Source organism: Rhinoraja longicauda, chromosome 36, assembly GCF_053455715.1.
Source record: "Rhinoraja longicauda isolate Sanriku21f chromosome 36, sRhiLon1.1, whole genome shotgun sequence".
NCBI classification, from domain to species: Eukaryota; Metazoa; Chordata; class Chondrichthyes; order Rajiformes; family Arhynchobatidae; genus Rhinoraja; species Rhinoraja longicauda.
In genome coordinates this window covers 18,762,394-18,775,311 of record NC_135988.1, presented here as the reverse complement: position 1 = coordinate 18,775,311, position 12,918 = coordinate 18,762,394, and the positions used below count along the sequence as shown (strand labels likewise).

Genomic DNA, 12,918 nt, shown 5'->3' with positions numbered 1-12,918 from the left:
GGACGAGTGGACTCGATGGGTCAAATGGCCCAATCCTACACCTATCACTTGTGAACTTGTCTCTATAAACAAAGTTTTTAGTTTCCACCTCCAATGGGAGACAGTTTGATCATGGACAATCAGCCAACACGTACCTGGTTGTTCACCACGACATGAATAGTTCCGTGGGTGGTGTATGATGGCAGGTCACTCAAGTGGAAGGTTTCGTAGACGATTCCCTGGCCTGCAAAAGCTGCATCACCATGCAGCAGAATCGACATCACCTGCAACAAACACACGTCAAGATTTAACCCACCCATACTTGCTTCTTAACGAACAGTTAACAATTATGATTTCTTCCAGCTCATTTTAGTTCAGTTTATTATTGTCAGGTGTACCGAGGTACCAGGGGTTGCCAACTTCCTCACTCCAAAATACGGGACAAGGTGACGTCACCGCCCCACGTGACTTCACCCAGCCACCCTTTGTCCTTTATTTGGGAGTGAGGAAGTTGGCAACCCTACTAATACGGGACAAGGGCGGTCCCGTAGGGGACAAACTAATTTAGCCCAAAATACAGGATGTCCCGGCTAATACGGGACAGTTAGCAGCCCTACGAGGTACAGTGGAAGGCTTTTTGTTGTGTGTTATACAGTCAGCAAAAAGACTATACATGATTACAACACTTAGATACAGGATAGAGGGGAGAATATTTAGTGCAAGATGAAGTCTGGTAAAGTTCGATTAAAGATAGTCCGTAGGTCTCCAGTGAGATAGATGGTGGGTCAGGACTGCTCTCTAGTTGGTGACAGTAACAAGCAGCATTGGAATACTCAATCCTTTAGTCAGAGTCTCAGATTAATTTAAAAATGCAAATCCGAACAGAGATATGTGGCAGCAGTGAGTATAGCTTCATGCAAATGAGTGAGACGTGATCAAACCTCCTCCCGTAAATATTTCACATTCATCTTTGGAAAAGCACAGTAGTACATACTGCTTTAAAAGAAAATAAAGGCCTCATCAAAGATTATCAGCATGTCCTCCAGGTTTTCCCAGGGCACATGTGGTTCTCTCTGTTGTGCCCCAGTCAATATTCCCCAACGCCAGTCTCCCATGGAGCTGCACTGTGAGGACATCATTATATCGCCCACATCACACCTATCCATGTGTTGTTTTTAAGAACATTGCTATCCATTCTCAACAAAAGTAAGATAGACACAAAAAGCTGGAGTAACTCAGCGGGACAGGCAGCCTCTCTGGAGAGAAGGAAAGGGGGGTTGAGACCCCTGCTTCCCCCCCTCTGTGAAACCTCTTCAACAAAGGTAAGGACATGTAACTGACATACAAGCTGGTAGTTGCAAGTTTTACCTGCTTTCCTTCTGTGTCACCGAGGTAAAACTGTTCTGCTTTGGTCTTTCCTTGAACCACAGGATCTACAGCTTCCAGATGGGATGGGTTAGCCATGAGGGAGAGGGTTATGTTTTTGTTTGAAACACGGTTGATCCTCCGATGGTACATACCCAAATGGTACTTCACATCACCAGTACCCTGCACATACAGAACGCCAGAAGGTACAAATCACATACTGGCAACATAAAGTTTCAGGGGAAAAAAGCCATCATTATTGACATTTAGCTCAACAGACAGTTCATTAAGTTGTCTCCAAGGTCCCGTGACAATCTCACAAATGCATGGAGACTGCTGGCTGTGTAAACAGATGGCCTTTACAGAAGTGTAAAGGTGACCAATATCTTTGCTAAGAAGTAACGATGGCACTAGCAAAGGATTAATCTAATACTTTAGTTTAGTTTAGAGATACAGTGCGGAAACAGGCCCTTCAGCCCACCGAGTCCGCGCCGACCAGCGATCCCCGCACATTAACACTATTTTACACACACTGGGGACAATATTTACAATTAAACCAAGCCAATTAACCTACAAACCTGTACGTCTTTGGAGTGTGGGAGGAAACCGAAGATCTCGGTGAAAACCCCTCGCAGGTCACAGGGAGAACGTACAAACTCCGTACAGACACACCCATAGTCGGGATGGAACCCGGGTCTCGACGCTGCATTCGCTGTAAGGCAGCAACTCTACCGCTGCGCCACCATGATCAGTTAAAAACAAGTAATACTGTACTGCACACATTGGTCTCACTCAGCACTTGCCAAAATGCTGTGCCCAAAACACTCACCTCATCAGCAGCCTCCAATTTAGAGTCAAACTGACAAAAGATCTGCTCCAATTCTTTCCTGATAACATTGGCCAACACATTCAGACGGCCTCTATGGGATGGAAAAAAGTTTAAACCAATTGGCCACCGTACTCAGTAAAGAAGCAAACAACATTCAGATGGTTGGTATTCCACTCAAGATCCTTGTGACATACATCAAGAATCTCAGGTGAAGATCTAAGGTCCATAATGAAACACGCAATGACCGATTAGGATTTTGCACAATATTGACTAGTTTCTTTCTGTCTACAATATTTGGGATTACAGCAAACAACTTATTTTAATGGAATTGCTTTAGTTTTAGAGATACAACACGGAAACAGGCCCTTCAGACCACCAAGTCCATGTTGACCAGCGATCCCGTCCACTAACACTATCCTTCACACACTAGGGACAATCTACAATTTTACCAAGCCAATTAGCCTACAAACCTGTATGTCTTTGGAATGTGGGAGGAAACTGGAGCACCCGGAGAAAACCCAAGCGATCACAGGGAGAATGTACAAACTCTGTACAGACAGCACCCGTGGTCAGGATTGAACCCGGGTCTTTACCGCTGCGCAACTGTGCTGTCAGAGATAATCGTATTATAGCCAAACGTGATCAATGATAATCAATTTTAATAATTTGCCCAAGCTCAGTGTTCTGACGAGGTACAAGCAGGGGAAACCATTCATTTAAACACAAATACATCTTATACATGACATTCCCCCCCCCCCCCCCCCCCCAAAAAAGTGACAGTCATTTAAAATCTATTAGATTCAGCCACTTTTTGACAACCATTTTATCAGTTCCTTCTGTGTTCAAATAATAGAGGTTAGGTTGAACTGATTTAGTTGACACACATGTGCATTACCTATGTGGCATGCCCATAATGACATTCTCAACACCATTTTCACTGGACTTGTCAATGATGGTCTTCAGTGCTGGGATCAACACCTCACAGCCTTCCAAACCAAAGCGCTTCTCAGATGACCACTTCCTCTGCAGGAACTCCTCAAACCTTTGAGAGAAAACAGTCAACGTACGACAATAAGGCACAACCATTTGTCAAAGCGACAGCAAACACCCACTAACTTAAAGCCAGGCAAATCCTTGCTTAAAACCACCTGAAATGAGTCCGTGGTAATGATCCAACCAAACCCAACAATTTAACTAATTTAACAATAATTTCAGAGTTTAGGGCCTATTTTACAGATGATAACCACAAATCAAGAAAGATTATTAATTATCCTCCACCCAGTAACCCTACAAGATTACCAATTAGACTTTACATTAGACTTTAGAGATACAGCATGGAAACAGGCCCTTCAGTGAATGGGCAGAAACGCCTTTAAGAATGTACACGTGTGAAAGTTTCTTGTTCAGGCAGACTCATTGAGGATGATTGTTGGGGGACATACCTTGTGGAGCGGACCAGCCTGGCCAACAGGGTCCGCTTCTCTTCGTTGGTGAACTGCATAGCACGTGGAGTCTCAAACCTTTGCCTAATCCACTGGCACTGCTCCAGGTCATTGATAAACATGAACTCCACTCCAATGTGTTGGCAGTAAGACATCTGTGGGAAAGCAAGAGGCAATTTGCTCAGTGTAGGAATGGAGGAAAGCATGCAATTTGACTGTAGACGGATATCTGAGAATCAAATCCTGAACAAGTTTATCTTATTTCACGTTTCTCTGGAATCAGTAGCCCAAACCGCAGAATGTTCCAGCTCGTCTTCAGAGGAGAAAAACACAATGTATAAAGAACACAAACAGTAAACAGACGCCGACTAAACCTTGAACAATATCATGTTAGGACCTTATAAGGGAAAACTGACTTTGTTCCAACACTCGGCCGTATAAGGGAAAACTGACTTAATTCCAATATTGATTGGTTGTGATACTTGTAAATAACTGTGAATTCTGCTGTTTTGGGGAATAAAGGGGGCTTAATTCTAGAGGCTGGTGTGACACGTTTCCACTGGCCCCGGAGTCCGCAACTCTGTGTGTGCTTTAAGAAACCTGTCTACGAGATCTCTAATAAACTAACAGGTAAAGTCTGTGCCGTCTCTGATTATTGTCAACCAACTGACCGCGAACGCGAACTCGACATTAATACATGGAGTCTATAATCCATTCCTCTACTTATTTCCGACGACCTCTTCTCTCTTACTTGTCGATTCCAATAACACGAGACGTTTAAATTAGATGGGGATGAGCTACTTGCAGGCAGGGCCACATCCAATGTGCAATAGCCAAAGAAGTGAAAGAGTGAAAATTCAAGGCCAATATGTACCCACATGAGGAAAAGGAACTCTGAACATCAAGGGATGTTGGGGAGTACATTATAAAAAGGACGCATACAACAGGCACAGAGAACTAAAACTGCAACAAAGGATATTTCTATAGAAATACAAAACATAGGATGATATTTAAAAACTGAAATCAGAAGGGGAAAGGATAGAATGGGAAACACAAAGAAAACACTGGCTGACAAGATTAAGGAAACTTCCAAAGCACCATGGAGGCCAGAAGGGTAGAACAAATAATTTATAAAGTCTTGACAGAACTCCGTAGACTTGAATCAGCAATCAAGATTGGAAAGTCCAGAATTAAGGATTGCAACTCAAAGACTGAGGATATGCCAATTAGGACATTTGGAATTCTCCACTGCAGAAGGCAAAACAATAACTATATTCAATAAGGAACAAGGTACAGGTCTTGTGGCTAAAGAGAGCAAATAATCTGGGGAGGATGCAGGAACAAGGCACTGGATTTGTATGGTCTGCCATGGTCATATTGAATGGTGGAGCTAGCTCAAAGGGCCGAATGGCCTCCTATATTCTATGTAACACATGGGGGAGAGCTTGCATGAAGCAGATTGGATGGTAGCAGAGATTTTGTCAATAAATAAGCCAGCAAGGGTTTAAGAAACATTTAAAAAGGACAGATCTGTCTCCTTAATCCTAGAGAACAAGATAGATGTGATAAACAGCACAAAAAGCCATCCAATTGCCTACTTAGGCTCTATTTTCTTAAAGGAAAAAGCAAAGCTATACTTGGCATGACTAAGTGAAAAGCTGGCTGCTATTTAGAGGTATTTAGTACTTTTCTTGGCTGTGAATGAAATGGGCACTACTTCTGTGGAAATGCCAATGACCTCAGTATTATATTCAGCTCTGATGCAAGGAAACCTGCTGATGCCAAAACGCATCGCGACACAAAGGGCCTGCTGCGGGTCTATGTTTTACAGAAAGCCATTTCTCTGTGTAGGAAAGAACTGCAGATGCTGGTTTAAATCGAAGGTAGTCACAAAATGCGTGAGTAACTCAGCGAGACAAGCAGCATCTCTGGAGAAAAGGAATGGGTGACGTTTCAGGTGGAGAACCTTCTTCAGACTGAGACGTCACATCACCCATTCCTTCTCTCCAGAGATGCTGCTTGTCCCGCTGAGTTACTCCATTTCTCTGCACAGGCTCACACCACAGGTTTCCTTTATAAATGAAATGTCCTGTAATACAAATAAGTTTGGCTGAAGGCCAAATAAATACTAATAAACTTTGTACATACATCCAGAAGGAAAGCAAACAACAAAAGCCACTGATTAAGTTAGCTCACGTACCTCCATTCGCTGGATAATCTCCCGAAGTGGAAGGGCGGTTTCGTTGCCTCCGATGAAGGTAGTCGTGGGCAAGTGGAAGACTTTGTCGAGATCAGACTCATCTAGGCCATAAAATGCTGCACAATTTTGTCCATGAAACATGACACGAGGACACAGAGATGCAAAGAGCAGCATGGAGAGGAAGTGACGGCAAACACAGTCCAAGAATTGGAAGTAAGAAATGAACACGGAGGTGCAGCAGGGCAGTGCAAAAAGCATGCAGTGCAAGTCGATAACAAAAGATGTTGCAGAGGAAATGAAGATTAAAAGTGCAATATAAATATTGCAAACACAAGCAATGGCAGAAGGCATCAACGTTAGAATATGTCGTGTAAGCAGGTAAGAGGCCAGGTGAAACAAGTGGAAGGCAATGAAAAGATGCATTCATGAAGAATGAGGTTCATTTAATTTATAGATTTTAAACAGAAAGAAGAAGCACCATGGAGAAAGATACATTAGTGTACACAATTAGAGACAAGGAAAGGAAAGTGAGAAGGGATAAACAAGAATAATAAAAGTTAATTTTTAGTATTCATAACTATCTTACAAAACTATCTACCACACACGTATTCCATAAACAGACACAAATAGGTAAACCACAGACTTATACACCAAACATGCACAGGGGAACACACAAGCTCTCCTCACTCAATGGTGAATGCCCAAGCAAGCACATGCACCTAGGGATTAGTGCAGTAACTCAGCAAAACTCAGAGTGTAACACAGATACTCTTCTATCCACTTAAACTTAAGTAAATCTTTTTAGACAGAACATGATAGTGACAATTGATTACATGTTTTTTTTTTTACACACACTCTTCATTCAAATTTCATTGAAGGGGTCTTTCAAAAAAGACAAACACTGTGAACGTACAAACTGAACAATGTCCAGACAGATACATTGCAAAAGACCTCCCAAAAGCCGGAGGTCAATCAGTGTAACGCTGCACCACCACGCTTCTCAGCTTCAGAACAGCGTTGAGCACTGCACTCTCTTATGGACACCAAAGAGAAACAACAAACATGCTGGGAAGTTCAGGTCATTGAGTTTTGTTACACTGAATTAGTCAGGTAAAGTAGTGTAACTTATGTGACACAGACAGGGTGAATGCACTGTCCTTTTTCCCCAGGGTCGGACAATCAAGAACTAGAGGACATGAGTTTAAGATGAAGGGGGAAAGATTTAATTCAAACATGAGGGACAACTTTCTCACACAGAGGGTGGTGGGCATATGGAATGAGCTGCCAGAAGTCATTGAGGCAGGTACAATAACATTTAAAAGTCATTTGGACAGTTAAGATAGATATGAAAGGTATGGGTGAAAGGAGGCTAGCTTAGATGGGGCATTTTGGTTGGCAACGACAAGTTGGGCCAAAGGGCCTGTTTCTGAGCAGTATTGATTCTATGTTAAATCCTCAATAGTTGTGTGATATCCTGATTTCAGTTAGAATGATTTTCAATAACAGCCATGAATCACACTGCATTATCAAACACTAATCCAGATTTTTGGAGAAGAATGGTGTGGATTTGAATCAGAGCCATTGTGATAATCCTGATGAAAGTGACCACAGGCACTTGTGAAACATGCCGTGTGCAGGCCTCTGATTAAAGTTGCAATATATATATAAATTAACATTACGTAGAAGCAGATATCTTGGGGAAAACAATTGCCTTGCCCTGACACACTTAACATTGGAAACAAATGTTTTAAAATCTATCGAGCTGTTGCCAGAGCTGCCCAGCTATTTTTATCATGTACTGAAACTTGCACAACACTCAATGTCAAAAAATATATCATTTTAAAATGAATAGAACAGAATAAAAGAAAGAAAGGGAGAACAAATAACGGGAGGTTGCCACTTGTACATCCCAGGAAAGGATTTAATGATGGGCAAGGCCACAGTGAGTCAAGTCCCCAGTTTAGTGGCAAGACAAATTTATTAAAAATGTCATAAAAGATCAAGTCATGGGAGATTATATATCATGTTGCGTGAATGCCAATCAGATCTTTCCCTGACGTTAAAGCAAAAAAAATAAATGCTGAAAACACAGCAGGTCAACTAATCCGTGGGGAAGAAGCAAAGTTGATGTTTCAGGTCAAAGTCCCTTCCAAGAGCCCTTGACCCAAAATAGTATCTATTGCACTTTTCAGTGATGCTGCCTGACTTGCTGAGTGTTTCCAGCATTTTCTGATTTTTTAATGTCAGATTTTCAAAACCTGGAGTCTTTGATTTCCAGACCCGTTTCTGGCGCCTCGGCTCCAGTGCCCGATGTTTGATCCTGACCGCAGGTGCTGTTTATGAGCTGGTATCCTTTCCCCTTGTGACTCTATGGGTTTCTCTTGTGTATGCCAGTTTCCTCTCACTGCCCAAAGACATATTGGCTGGTAAGTTAATTGGTGACTGTAAATTAGCCTGAATGTAAGTGGGTGGCGAAGGAGTTAAGGTAAAGTCAATGGGTACGTGAGAGAGAATTGGTAAATGGAGGATTGGGACTGATAAGATAACTCTGATAGCCAGCATATGTTTGATGGGCCAAACAGCCTCCTTGCAATCCCTGCAGTTAACCAGAAATGCATTTCCTAATCTGCATATGTTGGGATTCCAAATCGGATCAACAGGATTTGCAAAAGAAAAAATTGGGATTTAAAAAGCAGAAGATACTTGTATCATAAGTTGACGGTCAAAGAACCTTAAACAACCTTACTGACTCGAGACCAACGTCACCACATCAGAAATAAACAGATGCAACAAATGACAGGCTATTTGAAGGATTTCACCGCAGCCTCTGAGCAAAACGAAACACCTTTTTGGGAAATGGAAAACAATTTGCTTTGGAAGACATAATCTTGGAAACAAACGTCACATTACACTCCCTCCACGTAATGTGCTCAGCATATTTACAATTGTCAAGGCATTTCATAGGCATGTTATGGAAAATTGTATCGAGCCACTTCTGCAAATAACATAAGGTTCTGACAACAAGTTTGTCTTTCCACTCCATCTAATCAAACTCAGTATTTACACTTCTGATATTTGGTTACAAAGAATATTTTGTACTACACATTTATTATGTCAATTAATTTTCAATAAACTAATGTCAAATGGAAGAATTTAATTAACAAAATATATAATGCAATTGATTACAAGTCAGAGATGTCATGATACGGGTGAGAATTTGTCCACTTTTTGCCATGCACGGTACTATTTGATTGGTGTTCTTTTGAGCTTTGAAAAAACAGAACTTAAACAAATTCCCAAACCAAAGTACGATGAAAGTTATGGAAATGGATAACCAAAACACCACTTGGGAGCTGAGAGAGAAAGAATTTACCTTTTTAATATAGTACATGCATTTTTATAGTCTTCACTGCAAATTCTGTTGATAGCAATTGTTAATTAGTGTTACACTGTGCGCTCATTATTCTACATCTCTGGTTGTTCGTCCCTTTTATTCTGTGCATTTTGAGTATTTAAGATCAATTTTTTTTCTAAAGCTGAGACCGTGACTTTGTCTCTATTTAACAGAAAAGACTAACTTAGTTTTTTAAAGAAAATGCAGCTTATTCCCCTTCCCCACCAAAGGGCGATGAAGGCCCAAGCAAATTCCTGGCAGAGGTTAACAAGTTATCAAAAGCCTCGAACCTTACCATGACATCAATGATTTTGAAATCAGATTTATGTACATTTTGATCAACAGATCCCGGGAAACTACAAATAATTTTGAACACAACTACTGTGCCCTCCCACCGCACAACACAAGTCTTACTCAAAAAAAAGATTTAGAAAGCTGAAAAACAAAAATATAACTGGCTGAAGATCAAGACCACCAGCGTCTGCCTACCTCCTACCGTCAACTTTTTCAGACGTTCCTTGCAGACCGCGATGTCTATGGGTAGGATTGCAAGAAACAGACAAAACAGAACAGCGAGCAAAACAGTTAGTTTAAAAGAAACAGTATAAGAAGGTGTCACAAGCAAAAGATCAAAGATTATTTGAATAATTGCAATTAAGCCTTTGGCAACACAAGACAAATTAAATTAGTTGCGATTTCATGATTGCTGATGCAATGTAAACACACCAATGGATCAACAGCAAAATACTAAAATAAAAGTAAAATAACTTTAGGGGTATTCGGGGGTTGGCAACTCTGATAATTAATTTTGGAAATGTAAGGGGAATGGCTCTCAAGGCACTGAACACATATTTTGCAATCTGTATGCGTTGCCTTGCTTAATCGATGTACATTAGGAACATGGTAATGATAATTCTGCTGCCAAATTGGGCTCACTATATTAAGCTTTTGAGTTCAAGACCAAATTATTACAGAATAATGCTTTTAATTGTAAACCCACAATGCTTAAGAAAATTGAATGAGTGTGGGTTTAAAAAATAAAGACCAATTTAACAGGTTAGAGCTCAAGGAGTTAGATTACAATCTCAGCATTGGCATAGTCTTAACTGATCCTGTGGGTTGGTCAAATGTACATCATGGAAAATGCAAACGACTCCTACTCTCTTCATTGACATCCAATGTCAATGTATGCAATGTCAATGATCGCATTCATTGACATCAGAGAAAGAAATTAGAATTTTAACAATTACAATTTCTAAACATCATTAATTACACAGTTTTTATATACTTTCAGTATAGATTCAGATGCTGATCCCTGTTTGGGTCTTAACTGCATCAAACAGCATTAATAATGCAGCAGTAAAATAGAATGAGATTAAATGAAAGTGATTTTGAAGAAATGGATCATGTGTTCTACTATACGACAATGCTCTAGGGCAGAGGCTTTGGCGCGTCATGGATGAGAACGAAGTTTGCTACTCGCACAGTCACAGATTAGTATCCAAATTATCAAGCTCTACACATCCACAAAGCAAGGTTCACCGTGACCCCTCCACTCAAATACTTCATGCATTGGTGTGTAAAGCTTTACAAACCACAGAGTAGGAATAGAACACTACTTTTACTGCCTTCCATTTTTTAACCAGGTGAAGCTAAAAAAAATGTAGAGATAGAAGCTTGGATGTGGGGACATTAGCAGCTCAGCCAAGTGGCAGGGAAAAATATTAACCTGACCCACTGGTTACCAAAGGAATAATCTTTGGCAGACTGCGATAGAGAAAGGCTTCTTTCCACCTGAAGTCTCTGTGCAGCTTGTCATTGTTGCATTTGTCAAATAGCAGATTAATTTATAATCAATCCTAAACTGTGAGAGTTTAAGATAAATCGGTGTCATATTTAGTGTGACAGTTGACAAACACCACTGAACAATTCTTTAACCACCACCAACAGCTATTTTTCCCAATGTACATAAAAAATCAATTTCATAAAGAGAAAAACTAATCTAATTCTATCTCCGACAGTCCACATGAAGGAACTCCAAGTCCAACGGGTCAGAGAACTAAACAGTCACCCCAGATTGTGAAGGTTTGATGAATGCCAAACATTGAAGCTTCCTGCAACAAGGTGGTGATAAATTTCCAGCAGAATGGCCAAGTGATGGATCTGCCACTCCAGCAGTCAGAATAGTTTTAAGATGCGATTAAAAATGGGCTGGTTATTTACCCGTGTCTGGGAAACAAGACCCGAAAAGGAAAGAAATGTGCCAAATATAGGCTATGCTGCTATAGGTTCAGTCCACCGGCAGAACCTGAAACCATGCAGGAACCATGAGAAACAGGGAGACTTTTCATTTCTCTCTTGTACTGCAGTAAAGGACATGAAAACTGTGGAATGCATCGAGCATAAACTTAACGCGTAATTCCTAACTCACGTTTAACTAGAAATGGGACGAAATTCCTTTTAGGAAGGGCAAATATGTTTGCAGTTCTCCCAAGCTACAAGTGAAATTCGGGCAACGACTGTCATGATGATTGATCTTTTCATAATAATGAGTTTGAAGTGAGCACGGTATTAAACAATGCTAGATTTCTGCAAAAATCAAATCAGTGATTCCACTTCCAAAATATTTCATAGCCTACAGTACCCTTGGGACATTGCAGGATCATGAAAGGTGCTATAGAAGAAAATATATAGAATCGAAGTTGTTGGAGAAATTAATTCAAGAACAAATTTCAAAAGTTTGAATAGGGTTTGAACATGGGTTTCCTCCGGGCGCTCCGGTTTCCTCCTACATTCCAGACATGCGGGTTTGGAGGTTAATAATCCCTAGTGTGCAAAAAAGTGAGATCCATAGAGCTAGTATGAACGGGTGATCGATGGTCGGTGTGGACTTGGTGGACCAAAGGGCCTGTTTCCATGCTGCATCTCTCTAAACTTTAAAAAGTGCTGTTGCACTAAGAGGAAAGAAAGAAACTGACTGGATTACTCAAAGAGTTGGCACAGACATAAAGGACCAAACAGTCTCTTCCGGTGAAGTAATAGTTCATTGATTCCATTCATGATGATCTACAAAATAGGCTGTAGAGGTTGTCTGATGACAACAGCCTCAGTGACGTCAGCAATAAAACAAACCAGGCTTGTTTCAAAATATGCTCTTCTAGAAATTCTGGAGCATTATCAACAGCTGCAAGAAGCAACAAAAACTATTTGGTTTTCTGTAATTAGTCTAATAAGCAACTTTTTATGTATTGTGTTCTTTTGCTCTGATATCTGAAAAAGACTAAAAACAAATACTGACAATGGACTGCAGGCCAAGGACAGTCTGTGACATGCAGCAGACCTGGAACATGCTGGAACTCCACAAGGGCAGGACTGGCTCAACGTCCAGTTAAAGCATTACTGCAAATGAGCAGCGCAGTTGCAAATGGAATGGAATGCTTTATTGTCACATGTGACTAGGCAGTGACATTCTTTGCTTGCATACCCAATGTATACAAATAGCGGCCACGTGCAGTGCCGACAAAGCACGCCGGCTCCTCCTTTTGTTCTTCCTCCCCCCCCCCCCTCACAGCGGCTCCCTCACAACAGTCCCCATTGTCCTTTGTTCCCCCTCCCTCCCCGTTGTCCACTGTTCTTCCCCCACCTCCCTCACGCCGGGCCCTCCATTGTTCTTCCCCGGTACGTGGACAAGGACAGCAGTCCATTGCCG

The 12,918-nt window shown here is 41.2% G+C and overlaps 1 protein-coding gene across 6 annotated transcripts in view; it reads right to left on the bottom strand.

The window, feature by feature from the left end:
* The window catches only part of LOC144610402 (2-oxoglutarate dehydrogenase complex component E1), a 65,973-nt gene that overhangs the window by 22,808 nt on the left and 30,247 nt on the right, over positions 1-12,918 (bottom strand). For 2 of the 6 annotated variants that reach the window (XM_078429036.1, XM_078429035.1), the window contains exons 5-11: positions 9,699-9,743; positions 5,816-5,931; positions 3,616-3,770; positions 3,069-3,215; positions 2,174-2,264; positions 1,348-1,527; positions 135-263 (exon numbers count right to left, since the gene is read on the bottom strand). In XM_078429036.1, the coding sequence (XP_078285162.1) occupies positions 135-263; positions 1,348-1,527; positions 2,174-2,264; positions 3,069-3,215; positions 3,616-3,770; positions 5,816-5,931; positions 9,699-9,743 (863 nt within the window). The remainder of the gene's footprint in view (positions 1-134; positions 264-1,347; positions 1,528-2,173; positions 2,265-3,068; positions 3,216-3,615; positions 3,771-5,815; positions 5,932-9,698; positions 9,744-12,918) is intronic. The other 4 variants (XM_078429039.1, XM_078429037.1, XM_078429041.1 and 1 more) reach the window with 2 other exon arrangements.